Below are 22183 nucleotides of genomic sequence, written 5' to 3'. Positions count from 1 at the left end.
AAACTTGTTTGACTTATGCTCATTTTGCTCATCCTTTTGTACTTATCCTTCTAGCTTATCCGCAGCGTGCAGGTGAAGCCCAGTAAGAGGGCAAAGAAGAATAAACCATCCAACGAACCGGCTGCAACTGAACCGGAGCTTGGAACAGCTGCTCCTGATGCCTCTCCTCACGAGCCACCGCCTCAACCATCTCATGATGTTCCTGTTTCTTCCTCTGACCCGCCCGCCAAGCAAATCATCAATGATTCTGATAATCCGGAGGCTCCTAGCCCCACCAAGGCAGACGATCCGGAAGTTGAAATCCTCAAGACTTAGTTTGTTGAGCCGGCACAGCCCACTGTACTTGCCAAGTGTTCTGCCAAGGAGGAATTATTAGAATGCCGAAAGGCCAAGCTAGACGTCGCTGACTACACTCATTTGAGTATTGGAGAGATCGTCTCTGGCTACACCAATCAAGTACATAGCAGCCATGACCTGGAAATTGATATGGTGAAGCAAATACAGCAAAAATCTGAGGTATGACTTATGCTACTTTTCCTTAATCATATTCACTGTACCAGCCCCCAAGTCTATTGCTTATGAATAAATATGCTGTAGACTTAGAAAACTGCCTAGCACTACTTGTCCGGCTTAGAAAGAAGATATTTACTCCGGCTATAGCATGATACCTTGAACTTGCGATACACATTAGCCCCCAAGTGCCAAGTATCTTTGGTTGCAAAGTGCTTGGGACTTAATTTCCATGAACCGGCATAGTAAGTTAGAATTATTCAGCATACATTAGCCCCCAAGTGTCAAGTACCTTTGCTTGTAAAGTGCTTGGGACTTAATGTTATCTTACAATGATTCTGACTATAACCTGGCATCAATGCAGGCCACCATAAATCAATTTGAGTCGGAGATTGCTGACCTGAAGAGCCGCCTGGCTGCTCAAGAACTTGAAATCCAAAAGGCCAACTCCATATTTGAATTCAGCGTCTCTGAACAAGAGAAGTTGAAGAAGAATTTTGAAGCGGAGAAGAAAATCTGGATTGATGAGAAGGCCTCACTAGTGACCCGGGCCGAGATAGCAGAAGCATCACTTGCGGAAACAACAGCCGAGCTGTCCGGCTTAAAGCGCCAGATATCCCAAATGGTCTCAGCAATCTTCGGTAAGTTGCTGCATATAAACCTCAAGTACTGCAAGCCTTCTTTTGATGACTATTTAATTGCTATCTCCGTCTCACTTTATATTCATGCATGCAGGTTCCAGGAGCACAAACCTTAAACAGAACATGCAGATCAAACTGAAAGCAGTTTACACTCTGGTGGAGCAACTCTACACCGGGTCACAATGTGCTTTGGCCGTTGTGGCTTTATCAAATGATGTTCCCCATCTCCTGCAAGATGTGCTAAAGAGGCTTGTTGTGCTGCCTCAGCGGGTTCAAGAGTTAAGACGAGCATCTGCAAGAGCCGGAGCTATAGCCGCATTGAGCCGGGCCAAGGCGTGGCTTCCAGAGCTAGACCCGGCTGACATTGCTCTTGGGTATCCAAGCTTGAAGGAGGATGGCACCTTATTCAATGAGACGGATTTCACCGCCTGCGTGAAAGATATACGCCCTGTGGCTACTCTCATTGGGAACGATACCGACCTTACGAAGTACCAGCCGGGTTATGACAACGAGAATCGAAGAATTCCAACACCTCACTATGATGAAGTCAATCTGATCCCACCGACTCGTAAGCATACCTTTGCCCCTGAAGTCGACCCAGCCGGGTTAATAGATGATGAAGGTGAGTTTGAAGCCTTGAGTGGCATTGACTGGGCATCGTCCACCTTCTAGGACAGGGCAGCTGGCAGAGAGGCGGAGAAGGATAACCTGGAATCTTCAAGCCAACCAAAGGAGTGAACCGCCAGGCGTCATATATTTATGTCTTCGTGAAAACAATGCTTCATTATTCAGACTCGGGGAGTCTTGTAATAGGGTAGGAAAAAACTCTCCATTTTGCCATGCCTTCGCGCATGCTTTATGGCGCTCAATACTTTCTTAAACCGCCATTGCTATATACTCCCAGCTTATATCGAGCTTCCATTTCCTTCATGTTAAACAAAAAAGTTGTTTGCTTTGTCCTGCATATAAAACAAACAGAAATCCCTTGGCGACTTATTGCATCGGGGGTCACATAAGGTACTGATAACCCAGAATGTGAACGAAAACATCATATAGAGGCCGGTTTATGATTATATCTGTTAAACATAATCACAATAGCATACTTGCGATCCTTTCGGTAATCTCACCGACTTATATGACCCAACCCAAGAGGGTAAGTTTAACTCCTGAAAGTTGGCACATATAATGTTCACCTGGTACTTAACAACCTGAGGTGAGCAATATTAAACCGGTGGAACAAGAACTACTCCATAGTACTTTCAAGAGGGCCTCAAGATAGTCAAATAATTGCACTTACAAAGTATGAGGAATAATAAATAAAATTTAAAGGTTTCTGATTCGAATACGATCAGTGAACCGTTCCAAAGGGGTTAAGCTAAGATTCGGATACGATCATATAGCCCCCAGTGGCTTTGGCGATGCCGATCAAGTGGGTATCACAGCTATGTTCTCTTTGGTTTGAATACGACCTATGTTTGAACAGGAAGCCCCCAAGTGACCATAAGAGTTGTTTAATGACGTTGATTCGAATACGATCCACGTCAGACCCAAAGGGGTTAAGCTATGATTCAAATATGATCAAGAAGCCCCCAAGTGGGTTTGGCAGTATGCCGATCAAGTGGGTATCGACAGCTATGTTCTCTTTGGTTCGAATACGACCTATGTTTGAACAGGAAGCCCCCAAGTGATCATGGCTAGATTCAGATATGATCACAAGCCGGACCAAAGGGAAAGCTGGATTCAGATATGATCCGCTCCCTGTTGGTTGTTTCCACCACATGATAAAGACGATATGTAGACCTTTGAGGGTGAAAAGGACAGAGGTCCTGCTTTATTACTTTATATAATATATACATCGTCAAAATATGTACATCTTGAGAGCCGATGGCTTAAGTATGGTAAGGCCGAAGATGAGCGATATTCCACGGCCGCCGGGTCTCCTCCTCTGACTTACGTGAGTCTTTATGCTCTCAAACATCGATAAGGTAGTATGACCCGTTGTTCAGATTCTTGCTGACCACAAAGGGTCCTTCCCAAGGAGGGGATAGCTTGTGCATATCAGACTGATCCTGGATGAGCCGGAGCACTAGGTTGCCTTCCTGAAAGATTCTGCTTCTAACCCGGCGGCTATGATAGCGGCGCAGGTCTTGCTGGTAAATTGCCGAGCGGGCTTTTGCCAAGTCTCGCTCCTCATCCAACAAGTCAAGTGCATCCTCACGAGCTTTTTCGTTATCAGCCTCAACGTAAGCCGCCACGCGCAGTGAGTCATGACGGATGTCACTAGGCAGGACCGCCTCTGCTCCGTACACCATGAAGAAAGGTGTGTAACCCGTAGATCTGTTAGGTGTAGTGTTGATGCTCCAAAGTACAGAGGGTAACTCCTCCACCCAACAACCCGGCACCTTTGGAGAGATTGGTACCATTATCAGTTATGATGCTGTGTGGAAAGCCAAAACGAAAGATCACCTTCTTCATGAACTGAACCGCCATGGCTGCATCACACTTACTGACCGGCTCTACCTCAACCCACTTTGTGAACTTATCCACTGCCACCAGGATGTGTGTCTTTTTGTCCTTACAACTTTTGAAAGGTCCAACCATGTCAAGCCCCCAGACTGCAAACGGCCAAGTAATTGGAATCATCCTCAACTCTTGAGCCGGCACATGAGCTCGTCGTGAGAATTTCTGACATCCATCACATTTACTGACCAGATCCTCCACATCAGCATGAGCCGTCAGCCAATAAAAACCATGACGGAAAGCCTTGTCCACAAGAGACTTTGAGCCGGCATGATGACCACAATCCCCTTCATGGATCTCACGAAGTATCTCCTGACCTTCCGCAGGCGACACACAACGTTGAAACGCCCCAGTGACACTGCAATGATGTAACTCGCCATGAACAATTGTCATGGACTTGGACCTCCGGATGATTTGTCTCGCCAAGGTTTCATCCTCAGGCAACTCTCCCCGGGTCATGTAAGCCAAATATGGCACTGTCCAATCCGGAATAACGTGAAGAGCGGCTACCAGTTGTGCCTCCGGGTCTGGTACTGCTAGGTCTTCCTCTGTGGGTAACTTGACAGAAGGATTATGCAAAACATCAAGAAAGGTGTTAGGCAGTACTGGCTTACGTTGAGATCCCAGCCGGCTTAAAGCATCAGTCGCCTCATTCTTCCTTCGGTCAATGTGCTCCACTTGATAACCCTTGAAGTGCCCAGCCACAGCATCAACTTCATGACGGTAAGCCGCCATTAAGGGATCCTTAGAGTCCCACTTGTCTGACACCTGTTGAGCCACGAGATCTGAGTCACCCAAGCACCTTACCCGGCTCAAATTCATCTCTTTGGCCATCCTGAGGCCATGGAGTAAGGCCTCATACTCAGCTGCATTGTTAGTACAAGGAAACATAAGCTGGAGCACATAACAAAATTTGTCACCTCGGGGGGAAGTTAAAACGACTCCAGCCCCCGACCCTTCCAACTGTCTGGACCCATCAAAGTGAATAGTCCAATATGTGTTATCCGGCTTCTCCTCAGGTGCCTGCAACTCTGTCCAATCATTGATAAAGTCCACCAAGGCTTGAGACTTGATAGCAGTCCGAGGCATGTATTTCAAACCATGAGGCCCAAGCTCAATGGCCCACTTGGCGACTCGTCCTGTGGCCTCTCTGTTCTGTATAATGTCTCCCAAGGGGGCAGAACTTACCACAGTGATAGGATGACCTTGGAAGTACTGCTTCAGCTTCCGGCTTGCCATGAACACTCCGTAAACAAGTTTCTGCCAATGTGGATACCTCTGTTTAGACTCAATGAGTACCTCACTGATGTAGTAAACCGGCCGTTGAACCGGATGCTCCTTGCCAGCCTCCTTGCGCTCCACCACGATAGCAACACTGACGGCTCGTGAGTTAGCAGCCACATATAACAGTAGTGGCTCTCTATCAATGGGAGCCGCAAGGACCGGCGGCTTAGATAACTGTCTCTTTAAATCTTCAAAGGCAGCATTAGCAGCATCACTCCAGACAAATGTGTCTGTTTTCTTCATCATCTGATACAGCGGTAGGGCCTTCTCACCTAGCCGGCTTATGAACCGGCTTAAAGCAGCAACACGACCCGCCAGTCGCTGAACATCATTGATGCACGCTGGTTTAGCCAAAGAGGTAATTGCCTTGATCTTCTCCGGATTAGCTTCAATGCCTCTGTTTGAGACCAGAAAACCCAAAAGCTTGCCTGCAGGTACACCAAATACACACTTGGCCAGGTTAAGCATCATCTTATAAACCCGGAGATTATCAAAGGTCTCTTTCAAATCAGATCAAGGTTTCTTTCTCTCTGGACTTCACCATGATGTCATCTACATAAGCATGAACATTGCGCCCAATTTGCTCGTGGAGACAGTTCTGTACACATCGTTGATAAGTCGCCTGGGCACTCTTGAGCCCAAATGGCATAGATACATAGCAGAAGGCTCCAAAAGGAGTGATGAAAGCCGTCTTCTCCTGGTCCTTAACTGCCATCTTGATCTAATGATAACCAGAATAAGGATCCAAAAAGCTCAAACGCTCGCAACCCGCCGTGGCATCAATGATTTGATCAATACGGGGGAGAGCAAAGGGATCAGCCGGACAAGCCTTATTTAAGTCCGTCTAATCCACACACATCCGCCAGGTACCGTTCTTCTTGAGCACGAGCACCGGGTTAGCCAACCACTCCGGGTGAAAAACTTCAACAATAAACCCGGCCGCCAAGAGCCGGGCCACTTCCTCTCCAATAGCTTTCCGTCTCTCCTCATTGAACCGCCGAAGAAACTTCCTGACCGGCTTATACTTCGGATCAATATTAAGAGTGTGCTCATCGAGTTCTCTCAGTACACCCGGCATGTCAGAAGGTTTCCATGCGAAGATGTCCCGGTTCTCACGGATGAACTCGATGAGCGCGCTTTCCTATTTAGGATCCAAATTGGCACTGGTACTGAACTGCTTAGATGAATCGCCTGGAGTAAAATCAACAAGCTTGGTTTCAGCAGCCGACTTAAACTTCATCGTCGGGTCATGCTCTGTGGTTGGCTTCTTGAGAGAGGTCATATCCGCCGGGTCAACATTATCTTGATAAAATTTCAACTCCTCTGCAGCACACACAGACTCCGCATAAGCTGCATCGCCCTCTTCACATTCCAGGGCTATCTTTCGACTCCCATGCATAGTGATGGTGCCCTTGTAACCCGTCATCTTAAGCTGCAGATAAACATAACACGGCCGGGCCATGAACTTGGCATAAGCCGGTCGCCCAAACAGAGCATCATATAGACTCTTGATTTTGACCACCTCAAAAGTTAACTTCTCAGCCCTAGAATCGTACTCATCTCCAAAAGCCACCTCTAGTTCAATCTTACCGACTGGGTATGCCGACTTACCAGGCACCACTCCATGGAAAACGGTGTTGGACGTCTTTAAATTTTTGTCAGTCAAACCCATACGCCGAAAGGACTCGTAATAAAGGATGTTGATGCTGCTACCTCCATCCATGAGCACTTTAGTGAATTTATATCCACCGACCTGAGGTGCCACCACCAAGGCTAACTGACCCGGATTATCAACCCGGGGAGGGTGATCCTCTCTACTCCACACAATGGGCTGCTCTGACCACCTCAAATAACGGGGAACCGCCGGCTCAACAGAGTTCACAGCCCTCTTATGAATCTTCTGGTCACGTTTACACAAGCTAGTGGTGAACACATGATGTTGTCCACTATTCAATTGCTTCGGATGGCTTTGATAACCCGACTACTGCTGTTGTTGTCCTCCTTGACCAGACTGCTGTTAATTATAGCCGCCTTGATTTCCCTGAAAGCCGGAACTTGAACCGCCGCCCGGGCCATGAAAGCCGCCGGCACCTGAACCGCCACCCGACCCATGATTACCATCAAATGCATTGGAATTATTGAAAGCCTTCATGATCGCGCAATCTTTCCACAAGTGAGTGGCGGGTCGTTCCCGGGTGTCGTGTCTCGGGCAAGGCTCATTGAGTAGCTGCTCAAGGGATGGACCGGCCCCGCCAGATCGAGGGGGCGGTTTTCCCTTACGTCTCTGATTGTTACCCTGCGCATTGGCGTTGGCCACAAACTCTGGGTTACCCTCTGCCTTGCGCTTATTGCCTCCTTGATTCATCGGGTTATGCTGCTGACCCTTTCCACTGTCGTTCTTCTTTCCCTTCCCTGTCTTTTCCTCATCAGACGCGGGATCCTTGGTACTATCAGAATCGGCGTATTTGACTAAAGCTGCCATCAGCGTACCCATATCATTGCAATCACGCTTAAGGCGCCCCAGCTTTTGTCTCAGCGGCTCAAAACGGCAATTCTTCTCCAACATGAGGACTGTAGAGCCGACATCCATCTTGTCAGACGAATGTATTATCTCCTTGACCCGGCGCACCCAATGAGTTGTGGATTCACCCTCCTCCTTCTTACAATTTGTCAAGTCCACAATCGACATAGATTGCTTGCAAGTGTCCTTAAAGTTCTGGATGAACCGAGCCTTTAGCTCTGCCCATGAACTAATGGAATTGGGTGGCAAGCCCTTTAACCAAGAACGGGCTGTTCCATCCAACATCATGGTGAAGTACTTAGCCATTGCTGCGTCACTAACCTCCAACAGCTCCATGGCCATCTCATAACTCTCGATCCACGCTCCGGGCTGTAAGTCGGCCGTGTAATTTGGCACCTTTCAAGGTCCCTTGAAATCCTTGGGTAAACGTACATTACGTAGAGCCGACACCAAACAAGGAACACCGCCGGTTCTGGTAGCCACTCCCGCCTCAACGAAAGTCGTCGGATAAGCTGGAAAGTCCTGATGGGCCATCTGTTGAGCTGCTAGCTGAGCCGCTAGCTGAGCCGCCCGCTCGTCCTCCTGACGTATCCGGTCCTGTACCGGGTTATACCCGCCAGCCTGGTTTCGGTGCTGAGCGTTACTTGACAAGGTCTCTGACTCCATGTGTCTGCTCTAACTCGGGCTCCGGTTTGGACGAGGCGGAGCTAACCAGGGCGTAGGAGTTGAATGAATCCTGTCCCGGCTGTAGGAGTATGTCTCTTGCTGAGCCAGAGCTGTCTGGACAAGTTCTCTAATCCTCCGGGTCTCCACCGCTGTCGGATCATCACCGTCCACTGGGAGAGCCGCCAAACGCGCCGATGCTGCGATTAAGTTCTCCATGGGGTTGGAGAAGTGACCCGGTGGTATCGGCACATAACGGGGCGGTGCCATATTTCCATGAGGAGGTGCCATCACCTGAGGCTGAACCGGGCCCCCGGCTGTCATGAACTTATTCACCTCTGGCGGGTTACTAGGGCCGGCTCCGGGTGTAGCAAAAAGGTTTCGAGGGTCATAAACCGGAGGCAAATGGGATTGAGTTTTCTGGTGCCTCCTTCTCATCACCTCATTAGATGCGTTCAGGCTCATCGTAAGATGGAAAGCCTCTGACTGGAGCTGCTGCGCCCGTGCATCCAGAGCCGCCCATTCTGTGGCCAATCTGGTGTCCTTAGCTGCTAAGGCCTCCTTGGCCTGAGCTATCTCCTCACGAACCTGTGCCACCTCTGCATTATGCTCATCTTGGTTCGCAGGGATAACTGTGGCGGTTAACAGGGTTGTAAGATTATCCATGAGATCCATCAGCACCTGAGCCGGCGGGCGCACAGGGCCTCCTGCCCTGGCCGCTCCTGACCCGGACGTTATTGCTGCTGCGGCTGTAGAGTTTTGGCCGGGTTGAGTACCAGCCATGAAGACTCCTGCCCAGTTTGGCGACTCAGAGGGGTCCAAAATACTGCTGCCATTGGAACAGCCCCCAAGCCCGCCGTCTTGCAGTGGGTACAATGAATCTGTTGAACCGGCAGACGAATCACCATCGGAGAGGACGGCCGTCTCACCACCATCTACAGATCCTTCAGAGAGCTCCCCTCCGTGGATGCAACCCACTAAGGCACGCTTCATGACGGGTTGAGCTCGGGCGGGTCTTGCGCGCTGAGCCGTCTCGACGAGGTCGGTGCAGTTGTCCGGCTCAGGGCCCGGCTCACCAATCCGGCCGATGAAGACGTGGATTCCGCCGAAGGGGACCCGATACCCGTACTCAATTGAGTCGGCGTCGGGGGCCCAGCCTTCATCATCGATGTAGATTTTGCCGCGACGACTCTTGGTCATCCGGCCGTCTGCGTATCCCTTGAGCCCTTCGAAGCTGCCCTTCAAGAACTCAAATCCATCGTGCGCTTGCCCCAAGGTCGGTGCCAACTGTCGTGGAATTGTCACGGCAGATGTCCTCTTGCAAGGACTTAGTCGTGGAGCCATCGCAACTAGGAAGCTTAAAGGGGTTAATCGGGACAAAGGACACGAGAGGGTTTATACTAGTTCGGCTCTCGATAACCAGGGAGCGAGATACGCTATGCCCGGCTCTCAATGAGTTGTTTCTTGCCCTAAGCCGTCGCGGGTCGTCCCCTTATATACACGGGTTGACGCCCTGCGGCCTACAGAGTCCCGGCCGGCTCATAGACAGTGTCCGGCTCGGTGACTAGTTAATTCTACCTTATGTTACAAGTCATGCCATCATGGCGGTTTACCACTATGGGCCTTAAGCCGCCTGTGGGCCTTAAACCCTTTATGAACCGCCATCTTCATGCTTGGTCTTGGGCTTCTTTCTGATGAGTCTTCTTTGCGTAACCCGGCCCCTCCTGGGCAGCTTACACAAATAGTTATATCCCCAACAATACCGGTGTTATGTTCCCTGATTTTGCGTTCCTTACACGGTTGGGTGATTTATGGGACCCCCTTGACAGTTCGCTTTGAATAAAACTCCTCCAGCAAGGCCCAACCTTGGTTTTACCATTTGACCACCTACCACCTATACTTTTCCCTTGGGTTTTCGCGAGCCCGAGGGTCATCTTTATTTTAGCCCCCCCCCCGGGCCAGTGCTCCTCCGAGTGTTGGTCCGAACTAGAGTCCTTTGCAGCGCCACCTTGGGGAAACTTGAGGCCTGGTTTTAGTTGTACGGAGTGCTCATCCGGTGTGCCCTGAGAACGAGATATGTGCGGCTCCTATCGGGATTTGTCGGCACATTCGGGCGGCTTTGCTGGTCTTGTTTTACCATTGTCGAAATGTTTTGTAACCGGGACTCCGAGACTGATCGGGTCTTCCCAGGAGAAGGAATATCCTTCGTTGACCGTGAGAGCTTATGATGGGCTAAGTTGGGACACCCCTGCAGGGTATTATCTTTCAAAAGTCGTGCCCGCGGTTATGTGGCAGATGGGAATTTTTTAATGTCCGGTTGTAGAGAACTTGACACTTGACTTAATTAAAATACATCAACCGCGTGTGTAGCCGTGATGGTATCTTTTCGGCGGAGCCCGGGAAGTGAACACGGTTTGGGTTATGTATGAACGTAAGTAGTTTCAGGATCACTTCTTGATCACTTCTAGCTTCTCAACCGTGCTTTGCCTCTCTTCTCACTCTCATTTGCGTATGTTAGCCACCATATTTGCTTAGTGCTTGCTGCAGCTCCACCTCATTACCCCATCCTTCCTATAAGCTTAAATAGTCTTGATCTCGCAGGTGTGAGATTGCAGAGTCCTCGTGACTCACAAATTCTACCAAAACAGTTGCAGGTGTCGACGATGCCAGTGCAGGTGACGCAACCGAGCTCAAGTGGAAGTTCGACGAGGAACGTGGTCGTTACGATGTTTCGTTTCCTGATGATCAGTAGTGGAGCCCAGTTAGGACGATTGGGGATCTAGCATTTGGGGTTGTCTTATTTTATTTTGGTTCCATAGTCGGACCTTGATTGTACTCTGAATGATGCATGTTTAATTTATGTATTGTGTGAAGTGGCAATTGTAAGCCAACTCTTTATCCCATTCTTGTTCATTACATGGGATTGTGTGAAGATGACCCTTCTTGCGACTAAACCTACAATGCGGTTATGCCTCTAAGTCGTGCCTCGACACGTGAGAGATATAGCCGCATCGTGGGTGTTACAATAGGAGACTCTCGATCATGAAGATCATGGTGCTACTTTGAAGCACAAGTGTGGTAAGGATAGTAGCATTGCCCCTTCTCTCTTTTTCTCTCATTTTTTGTTTTCTCTTTTTTGGGCCCTCTCTTTTTTTGCCTCTTTTTTATTTTATTTTTATATTTCGCCCGGAGTCTCAACCCGACTTGTGGGGGAATCATAGTCTCCATCATCCTTTCCTCACTGGGACAATGCTCTAATAATGATGATCATCACACTTTTATTTACTTACAACTCAAGAATTACAACTCAATACTTAGAACAAAATATGACTCTATGTGAATGCCTCCGGCGGTGTACCGGGATGTGCAATGAATCAAGAGTGACATGTATGAACGAATTATGAATGGTGGCTTTGCCACAAATACGATGTCAACTGCATGATCATGCAAAGCAATATGACAATGATGGAGCGTGTCATAATAAACGGAACGACGGAAAGTTGCATGGCAATATATCTCGGAATGGCTATGGAAATTCCATAATAGGTAGGCATGGTGGCTGTTTTGAGGAAGGTATATGGTGGGTGTTTGGTACCGGTGAAAGTTGCGCGGCACAAGAGAGGCTAGCAATGGTGGAAGGGTGAGAGTGCGTATAATCCATGGACTCAACATTACTCATAAAGAACTCACATACTTATTGCAAAAATCTATTAGTCATCAAAACAAAGTACTACGCACATGCTCCTAGGGGAAGGGTTGGTAGGAGTTAACCATCGTGCGATCCCGACCTCCACTCATAAGGAAGACAATCAATAAATAAATCATGCTCCAACTTCATCACATAATGGTTCACCATACGTGCATGCTATGGGAATCACAAACTTTAACACAAGTATCTCTCAAATTCACAACTACTCCACTAGCATGACTCTAATATTACCATCTTCATATCTCAAAACAATCATAAGGAATCAAACTTCTCATAGTATTCAATGCACTTCATATGAAAGTTTTTATTATATCCCTCTTGGATGCCTATCATATTAGGACTAAATTTATAACCAAAGAAAATTACCATGCTGTTTAAGACTCTCAAAATAATATAAGTGAAGCATGAGAGTTCATCTATTTCTTCAAAATAAAACCAACACCGTGCTCTAAAAGATATAAGTGAAGCACTAGAGCAAACGACAAACTACCCCGAAAGATATAAGTGAAGATCAATGAGTAGTTGAATAATTATGTAACTATGTGAAGACTCTCTAACATTTAAGAATTTCAGATCTTGGGATATTATTCAAACAGCAAGCAAAACAAAATAAAATAAAATGACGCTCCAAGCAAAACACATATCATGTGGTGAATAAAAATATAGCTCCAAGTAAGGTTACCGATGAAGGAAGACGAAAGAGGGGATGCCTTCCGGGGCATCCCCAAGCTTAGGCTATTGGTTGTCCTTGAATATTACCTTGGGGTGCCTTGGGCATCCCCAAGCTAGGCTCTTGCCACTCCTTATTCCATAGTCCATCGAATCTTTACCCAAAACTTGAAAACTTCACAACACAAAACTCAACAGAAAACTCGTAAGCTCCGTTAGTATAAGGAAATAAAATCACCACTTCTGTCGTGAACTAATTCTTTATATATATTGGGGTAATATCTACTGTATTCCAACTTCTCTATAGTTCATACCCTCCAATACTACTCATAGATTCATCAAAATAAGCAAACAACACATAGAAAACAAAATCTGTCAAAAATAGAACAGTTTGTAGTTATCTATAACTCTCGAATACTTCTGTAACTCCAACAATTCTGAAATAAATTGGTGGAGGTGAGGAATTTGTCTATTAATCTTCTGCAAAAAGAATCAACTTAAAAGCACTCTTCTGTAAAAAAAATGACAGCTAATCTCGTGAGCGCAAAGTTCTGTTTTTTACAGCAAGATCACATTAACTTTCACCCAAGTCTTCCCAAAGGTTCTACTTGGCACAAATACTAATTAAAACATAAAACCACATCTAACCAGAGGCTAGATATATTATTTATTACTAACAGGAGCAAAAGGCGAAGAACAAAAATAAAATTGGGTTGCCTCGCAGCAAGCGCTAACGTTTAACGCCCCTAGCTAGGCATGATGATTTCAATGATGCTCACATAAAAGATAAGAATTGAAACATAAAGAGAGCATCATGAAGAATATGACTGGAACATTTAAGTCTAACCCACTTCCTACGCATGGGGATTTTGTGAGCAAACAATTTATGGGAACAAGAATCAACTAGCATAGGAAGACAAAACAAGCATAACTTCAAAACTTTTAGCACATAGAAAGGAAACTTGATATTATTGCAATTCCTAAAAGCATATATTCCTCCCTCATAGTAATTTTTAGTAGCATCATGAATAAATTCAACAATATAACCATCACATAAAGCATTCTTTTCATGATCTACAAGCATAGAAAATTTACTACTCTCCACATAAGCAAAATTCTCCTCATTCGGAATAGTGGGAGTATCATAATTCATAAGAAACTCGAATACTATAAATTGTTTCCACATTAAAAGAGTAATGTTCAGAAAAAGAGTAATCATAATCATGATAAGTTTTGTAAATATAATCATGACTACTTTTTATAACATAAGTATCATCACAATAATCATCATAAGTAGCAACTTTGTTCTCATCATAATCAATTGAAACCTCTTCCAAGATAGTGGAATCATTACTAAATAAATTCATGACCTCTCCAAGTCCACTTTTATAATTATCACAATAAGATTCAACATCCTCCGAAATAGTGGGATCATTACTTCCTAAAGTTGACACTCTTCAAAACCCACTTTCATCAATATAATCATCATAAATAGGAGGCATGCTATCATCATAATAAATTTGCTCATCAAAACTTGGGAGACTAAAAATATCATCTTCATTAAACATAGCATCCCCAAGCTTGGACCTTTTCATATCATAAGCATAATCACTCTCATCATTAATAGTATGGATAGCACCAATAGTATAGCAATTATCATCATCACAATGAGTAATAGGAGCAACATCATTTGGGAGGGATACCTTTTTACCTTTGCTTCTCCGTCTTTTGTTTTTCTTCTTCGCATCATGTGTGGGTTTAATCCTCTTTTTGGAGCTCCTTATTAATGAGATTGGTTGAATAGAAAGCTCCTCCTCATTACCTGATTTATCATAAGAAAGAATAGGAGGATATTGGGAAATCTCTTCCCGTTCATTAGTATTCTCTTCATCTTCCATTTATTTTCTTGTCTTTATGTAATTGGCAATATAAGGATTTTCAATGCAATTCACTGCACAATACATATAAATTTCCTCTAGATCAAAATCAAGAACTTTATCCAGAACGAATTCTGGAAGATCATTAGTTATACGTTTCATTTGTTCATAACCCACAAGCAAACTAAGTTCATTATGATGTGCAAGGGAAATCAAGTCATCACAATTTTTTGACACGATTCGATCATGAAACAATTTGCATTGCATATTTAAATGATCACGTTCATTGCAAAGTTCACAAGGATGGCAAAGAAATTTTTAAATTTTTAGCACAAGCATCTAGCCTCTCTTGCAACCATTTAGTTTCTAAATACTTATGCCTCTTGCAAAATCTATCTTCCCTATTTGGTGTGTGCTTGCAAGCTCTATGCACTCCACAAAAATTTACATGCTTATAAGAGATATTTTTATCATGACTAGTGCAATCATCATTAGTACTATGGATATTCAAAGAGTTCATACTAGCAACATTGCAATCCAAAGATTGTATTCCAAACATTTTATTGCATTCTTCTTCTAACACTTCGGCACAATTATCGGAATCCTTATTTTCACGAAAGACATTAAAAAGATGCAGCATATGAGGCACCCTCAATTCCATTTTCTTTTTGTAGTTTTCTATTATAAACTAACCAGTGATAAAACAAGAAAATAAATTATTCAATTGCAAGATCTAAAGATATGCCTTCAAGCACTAACCTCCCCGGCAACGGCGCCAGAAAAGAGCTTGATGTCTACTACACAACCTTCTTCTTGTAGACGTTGTTGGGCCTCCAAGTGCAGAGGTTTGTAGGACAGTAGCAAATTTCTCTCAAGTGGATGACCTAAGGTTTATCAATCTGTGGGAGGCGTAGGATGAAGATGGTCTCTCTCAAATAACCCTGCAACCAAATAGCAAAGAGTCTATTGTGTCCCCAACACACCCAATACAATGGTAAATTGTATAGGTGCACTAGTTCGGCGAAGAGATGGTGATACAAGTGCAATATGGATGGTAGATATAGGTTTTTGTAATCTGAAAGTATAAAAACAGCAAAGTAACTAATGATAAAAGTGAGCGAAAACGGCATTGCAATGCGTTGAAACAAGGCCTAGGGTTCATACTTTCACTAGTGCAAGTTCCCTTAACAAGGATAACATATTTAGAACATATAACTATCCCTCAACATGCAACAAAGAGTCACTCCAAAGTCACTAATAACAGAGAACAAACGAAGAGATTATTGTAGGGTACGAAACCACCTCAAAGTTATTCTTTCCGATCAATCCATTGGGCTATTCCTATAAGTGTCACAAATATCCCTAGAGTTCGTAGTAAAATAACACCTTAAGACACAAATCAACCAAACCCTAATGTCACCTAGATACTCCAATGTCACCTCAAGTATCCGTGGGTATGATTATACGATATGCATCACACAATCTCAGATTCATCTATTCAACCAACACAAAGAACTTCAAAGAGTGCCCCAAAGTTTCTATAGGAGAGTCAAGACGAAAACGTGTGCCAACCCCTATGCATAGATGGGCCTCAGAGTCATCCACGAGGCAGGGGGCCTGCCCAGGGGGTAGGGCGCGCCCTTCACCCTCGTGGATGGCTCGGACTCTACTGGCCCAACTATTTTACTCCGGGGGCTTCTTTTGGTCCATAAAAAATCATCAAAAATTTGCATGTCAATTGGACTCCGTTTGGTATTCCTTTTCTGTAAAACTCAAAAACAAGGAAAAAACAGAAACTGGCACTGGGCTCTAGGTTAATAGGTTAGTCCCAAAAATCATATAAAATAGCATATCTCTCCCCGAAAATGCCTTTTGGAGCTCGGCCTCCATGGAGGCCGGTTTTTTAAAAACACAAAATTCATGAAAATTCATATTTTTACAATTCAAAAAAATCTGAAAAAAATTATAGATATACATGGAGGCATAACACACATGTGTATAAATTTTTAAAACAAAATACGTTGAAATGAAGGCTGTGCAAAAAAGACAAATCTGAGGCTTTTTGACACATGTTACCATTCATTCTCAAAGTCCAGAAATTTGTCTTTTTTGTATAGATCGCATTTCGAAGTATTTCAACTTAAATTTTTACACACACATACATTTCATCCGTGTATAGTTGCATATTTATTTTCAGAACTTTTGATGTCAAAAATTTTGAATTTTGAATTTTTCAAAAATAAAGGGCTCCATGGAGCTCGGTCACCAAAATGCCCTACTTATCTCTCCCTAATAATAAAGCACGGATTGAGTCTTTTTGCACAAAAGTCCCTGTGATTTTTATGAATTGAACCCGCAGTGCTTTTTTAAGTGAATCTGAAACGTTGTGTTTTTGCAAAAAAAAAAAAAAAGACATGCACCGATCTTATCCAGAAGCAAGAGGCTGGGCTCGTCGGCGACCGTCGCGCCTCCCCTCCGGCCGGCTCTCTCGGCCTCTCCCACCCCTGACCTCGGCCTCCGGCTCTCCCCTCCGCCTCCGGCTCTCTCGGCCTCTCCTCCGCCTCTGGCCTCCACGGCCCCCTCTCCTCGGCCCCCTATAGGCGCCCAGCGCCCTCCACGGTTGCTGTCGGCGCCTCCACTCTCCGTTCCTCTTCGTTGGGCACGGCAGCGGCAGACGTCTAGAGCCAATGCGGCGCTGCTGGACGAGGCGGCGCACAGAGAGGAAGGGGCGACCTCAAGTTCCCGCTCTTCGGGGCGCTGCTCAAGCAGAGCAGCAGCACATGCCTCGGATGGCAGGGGCGGCTGCCGTGGGGGCAGGACGTGCTGGACACGCGGCGGCACGCCCTGGGCGTGCTCCTTCTGGAGCTGCTCAACGTCAAGTCCCCGACGCACGCGCCCCTGTAGGAGGGCAACGACGGCAGGCTGGACCTTTCGCGCTTGGTGCAGTCGGTGGTGCGCGAGGAGTGGATGGCCGAGGTGTTTGGCGTGGAGCTGGTGCGGCTAGGCGTCGCGCCGAGGAGAAGATAGTCACGCTACTGCAGGCACCGGCGGAGCTATGGCATAGCACGCCGCTGGCCACCAGGCTCCAGCCACCGGCGCACCGCACACATCCGTGCCTCCCACGGCCAGATGCCTGGACGGCCCGCCAGCACATATCTACACAACAGCGAGCTTCAGTTCTCTGAATTTTGAGTTCAGTGTCGTGATTTCGATGGACGCCCGGACGGCCCACCGGCACATAGCTACACAACAACGAGGCTAGCTTCAGTTCTCTGAATCGCACATAGCTACCCAACAGCGAGGCCAGCTTCAGCAGCTTCAGTTCTGTGTCATGATTTGGACGGAATTGGAGACCGTGTCCAATGTAATCGAGTTGGAGTCTGTGTTCTTCTCCAACACAAAAGCATGTAGTGCCCGACCCGGATTGGACTGGGCTGCCATAAAAGAAGGAAGGATCCTCGACCGAAACGTCCATCAGGCCGCGTCCCTCGACCAAAATCTCCATCAAATCCCATCGCATTGCAACTTTCAGAGGAACGTCCAATGTCGCCGGCGGAGGAAAATCATCCGTCGAGCCGTACTATGCCGAGTTCGCCGGGGGAAGAAGAACACCCGTCGAGTCGCCCATCGCCTAAGGTGGCTACACCATAGGTATGTCTCCCCTTGAAAGTTAATCAGCGATACAAACCCCTGTTTCAGTTTTATTTTTCTAAAAAATTGGTGCTACTTCCAAAGTTCCAATTGCTGTGCAGATTTTTTCCCCCTTAGTTCTCTGTATGTTCATGTGCTTCCATTGAATCTTCAGTTCTCAAATTGATTACAACTTGCAAGCAACCCTGATGCAGAATCTAGATGCCTATATTGATGTGTGAAAAAATACTAATGACTTACGTTTCAATTTGGGACATGCATGGATACATGTGCGTATCTACATCTACTCATTGGTTCACTTTGGTGTATGCATCATTGCTCAACTTTTGGCCATACAATTCCAGAAAAGAAAGAGTTTCGGCCATATGTGCTCCATTAGCATCAAATAGCTAACACGGAGTTAAATGCTCAGATGTCTACTTCATAATAGCTTAAAAAACAAAAGCTTTAATGGCTTATTTTTAATCCATATGTTTCGGTAACCGTCTAAAGAATCATGCCATGCTGCCTTCTGACTTTTACTTTGCTGGAGGCTTTAAACTAACTACTTTCTCTGTTTTTTTTTGTATTTTGCATTATGTTTCAGCTAATCAGCGATACAAGTCCCTGTTTCAGTTTATTTTTCCTGAAAAATTAGTGCTACTAACGAATTTTTGTAACTCCTACTCCTACATACGTAGTCAGCAACATGTCAAGAGTTTCTTTCCCCTCTATGGCTTGCAAAACTGAAACTATATATATTCACTTCGGCTGGAGATTGTAACAAATGCCCGTGCATTAATCCTTGCAAATATTGCCACTTCAGACTAAACCGTGTGCTGCAGGTTAGTCTGAAGAATATTGTATTTCTTTAGGGGTTATTAAGAGTACTGTACAGACTAAACTTGGAATTATCTTATACTGTCTATGTGAGAGTGCTATGTGGGGGTTCTATCAATGAAATGATACACACCTCCTATTTAGTCATGCTACTGCAACAACATGTATTTGATGTCCGATTGCTGACAGAAGGTCCTTAGCCTGGTAGAATTAGGTCTGTGTGAGCTTGGTTTGATTCGGTCCGTTTTTCATGTCTCTGCCGTATGTGTGCGTGCAGGTGCCAGAGGCGTCCGATCGAACTCAGGTGGAGCCCAAAGAGGTTCGGCTCTCAGATATGTCAGCAATCACTCTCGATGACACTGACATGCAGATTGTAAGTTTCCCCTCCCAGTCCAGATATATTGATGCGAGACATGCTGCATTTACATGATATTGCTAGGAACGCATGCAAATTGCATAATTTGTTATACATGCTGCTTATTGGACCTTAAGAATAGAGTTGACACCTTACACACGCCGTTAATTTGTTCCTTTTTCTATTGTCCTGATTATATACCATCACAGATTGAGAAACCAAAAGTGGTCAAGGATTCGAGTTCCAAGGACTAATTAATTTGTGCAGAATATATTTGATATGTTCCGATCCATAACAAAAATAGGATTCTTCATATTTGATAGTCTGTTAGCTGTTATGTGATAGTTTGTGAGTTGTTCCGTTGATGTATCGGAACTGTGATGATGTGGTTTACACGGTTAGACTGAGTATGTCTTCTTTTGGACGACACCCAGAGTTTCATAAAAAGTTAGATGTGGAACAACTAGCAAATTCTGTTCGTAGTTACCCTGGTATCAAATATAATGTTTCAACATGCAAATCGGTAAGAGAACTTCCACATATCTTAGTCCACAATTTTTATTACATCTAACTAGGAAATATGCCCGTGCGTTGCAACGGAAATAAAAAAATATCTTTGCGTCTAGAAAACACAATATGTAAAATTAAATAACGAAAAGCCAGGTACTAATATGTCCTAAAGATGTTTTAAAAATCAGACTATGAAAATTTAGCACAACAAAATTCAGTTATTCATTTTGTTACTGGGAACAAAAGTCGATTACATAACTTCGATATCCCAACACTGATTTCTAAGGCATGTTACGCATCTTGTACTCCCATATATGCATCTAAATTATACTATATTTTATTGTATGTTTGTGGTTTTTGAGGGAATTCTTTTATGTTTGTTCCCAAAAACGTGCGGATTTGTTGTGCTGCCTTTTAATTTTATTTTTTCTTATGGGCTGCAACGTCTTCTCCCCGTTAAAAGCGACTTAATTGTTGGCCTATCTAACAAATTTCAGCATAATAACGTTTATTAGGGAGCCAATTACGTGAAGAAAATCCCATTTAATGGAAAGAAATGCGGCCAGTTATGTCATGAAAATTCCATTTGATGGAAAGAAATGCGGCCAATTATGTCATGAAAATTTCATTTCATAGAAAGAAATACGGCGTGCATGTGGTTCTTTATTGGGTTTCCTGAAATCCCACTTAATTTTTAAATAATGCCCACAATCCATATAATTGGAGTCGGTTTCCTGTACGTCCTTCCTTATCTCGGGTCTTTCACTTTTATTGGCATCTTCATGTCCACATTTAGCGGGATTTTTTTTCGTTGACACGTGCATTCCCTCTTTTTTGAGGTAGTTTCCGTTTTCTAGGCAACTGGCAATTAGGTAACGATCAAGTTTTGCACACGGAACAAATAATAGGTGAGTTGGTTATTCTGTTGTGGTCGGTAGTGGAGGTCTCAAGTTCAAGTCCTCTGTGTGTATATATGTTTTTCCTTCTAATTGAAAAAAGCGAACCAGGCCCACCTTAGCCCACGCTAGGGCAGGGACTGGCCGGCCCATGTAGGAGTAGAAATTCTGGGCGAGCTTTTTTCTGGATTGCGGGTTGTCTCTCAAAAAATTAAAGGGTTTTTCTGCAAAAACGATGACGGACCAAGAATACCTATTTCTTTTATTAGTAGGTATAGATAGATATGTAGCCTGTTTCAGATCCATGTTCTAGTACAATCAAACAATGATTTCATTCTATTCACATTGGAGTTTGGTTTGTACTTAACACGTCACTTAAGAAGTTCTTCACCACATGTAAATCCTTTTGGAGCTTGCCATGATATACATTTTTTTGGGTTGCCAAATATAAGAGGTGATGGAGTACAATTTTGATGTTTGTGGGTTCTGACATGATAATATTGTGGAAATCACAAGTATTACTTAGTCGTGTACTGTGTTGATCCATAGTTATTTTATAGTTGCTAGTCACTGATTTTTTTTGGTTTTAAGTGTTGCATAAGGCACGTGAAGAGCGACGGGGACAAGGGAGGCACGGCGACACTATAGTAGAGAAGAAGAACGGGGAACGGGAAGAAAGGTCGAGTTCTTGTGTGTGTGTGGTGGGGGGGAGGGGGATAAATTACAAATGAAATATAATATTCCAAAACTAATGTTCATCACCATAAAAATGATTCCTTTTTAAAAATATTCTCAATGTTTTAAAAAAACAACTTCTCAAAGTAAAAAAAATCATGTTTTATTGGACAACAAAAAATAAAGTTGATTGATGGAGCAAGTTATATTTAATTTTTCGCCTGGTGCAACGCACGGGCATTTTTACTAGTAAATGCATATAAAACATCCAAGATGAATAATATAATAGCATGGAACAATAAAAAATTATAGATACGTTGGAGACATATCACCTTCATCCATAGATTGATCTGGCTTCGCCTGCTCTATTGTCCAGGTCATGTCGTTGGTCGTTGGTGTATCCTGGAGCCACTGCCTCTTTGCCTCTACGGCGAGATGGTGCGGGTTGGTGTTCGGCTTAGGTAGCCGCTTTATCTCGCCTATGTGGTGGTCGGTCTGGTTCATCAGCGCGGTCATATCTCGACGGTATTGGCTCAAGGGCCTTGTCGTTGAATTGTGGTAGTAGCTGACGCTTCGGATAACTCTTTGTTGGGCGCTCGAGGCCGTATTCCTCGGCAGCTAGGACCTGGGTCCACCTATCATTGAGTGTATCCTGTTCGGCTTGGAGCTGTTGCTGCTTCTTTTTTAGGCTTCTCGCTGTGGCGATTAGCTAGCGCTTAATGCGCTCCTGCTCGAGGGGTTCCTCTGGCTTAATGCGCTCCCTGATAACCCACAAATGTAGGGGATCGTTTGTAGCCTTCTTCGATAAATAAGAGTGGTGAATCCAACGAGGAGCTAAAGGTAGAACAAATATTCCCTCAAGTTCTATCGACCACCGATACAA

At 44.8% G+C, this 22183-nt stretch overlaps 1 protein-coding gene across 1 annotated transcript; it reads left to right on the top strand.

The window, feature by feature from the left end:
* The first annotated feature begins 486 nt into the window (after window positions 1–486).
* On the top strand, window positions 487–1823 carry LOC147972804 (uncharacterized). Its single transcript, XM_087523687.1, has 3 exons — window positions 487–516; window positions 875–1151; window positions 1246–1823. The coding sequence occupies exons 1-3, from the start codon at window positions 487–489 to the stop codon at window positions 1821–1823; spliced, it is 885 nt and encodes a 294-aa protein (XP_087379813.1).
* The last annotated feature ends 20360 nt before the right edge of the window (window positions 1824–22183 follow it).

This window comes from Triticum urartu, chromosome 5A (genome assembly GCF_056163025.1).
Source record: "Triticum urartu cultivar PI428250 chromosome 5A, HENAU_Tu73, whole genome shotgun sequence".
NCBI classification, from domain to species: domain Eukaryota; kingdom Viridiplantae; phylum Streptophyta; class Magnoliopsida; order Poales; family Poaceae; genus Triticum; species Triticum urartu.
Note: the sequence above shows the minus strand (reverse complement) of the source record. Positions and strands in the feature narration are given on the sequence as shown.

Excerpts from the sequence above, each read along its gene's own strand:
- LOC147972804 (XM_087523687.1), top strand. The coding sequence starts at position 487 with ATGGTGAAGCAAATACAGCAAAAATCTGAG. Across the intron at positions 517-874 it reads AAATACAGCAAAAATCTGAG|GCCACCATAAATCAATTTGA; the intron begins GTATGACTTATG and ends GCATCAATGCAG. Across the intron at positions 1,152-1,245 it reads AATGGTCTCAGCAATCTTCG|GTTCCAGGAGCACAAACCTT; the intron begins GTAAGTTGCTGC and ends TCATGCATGCAG.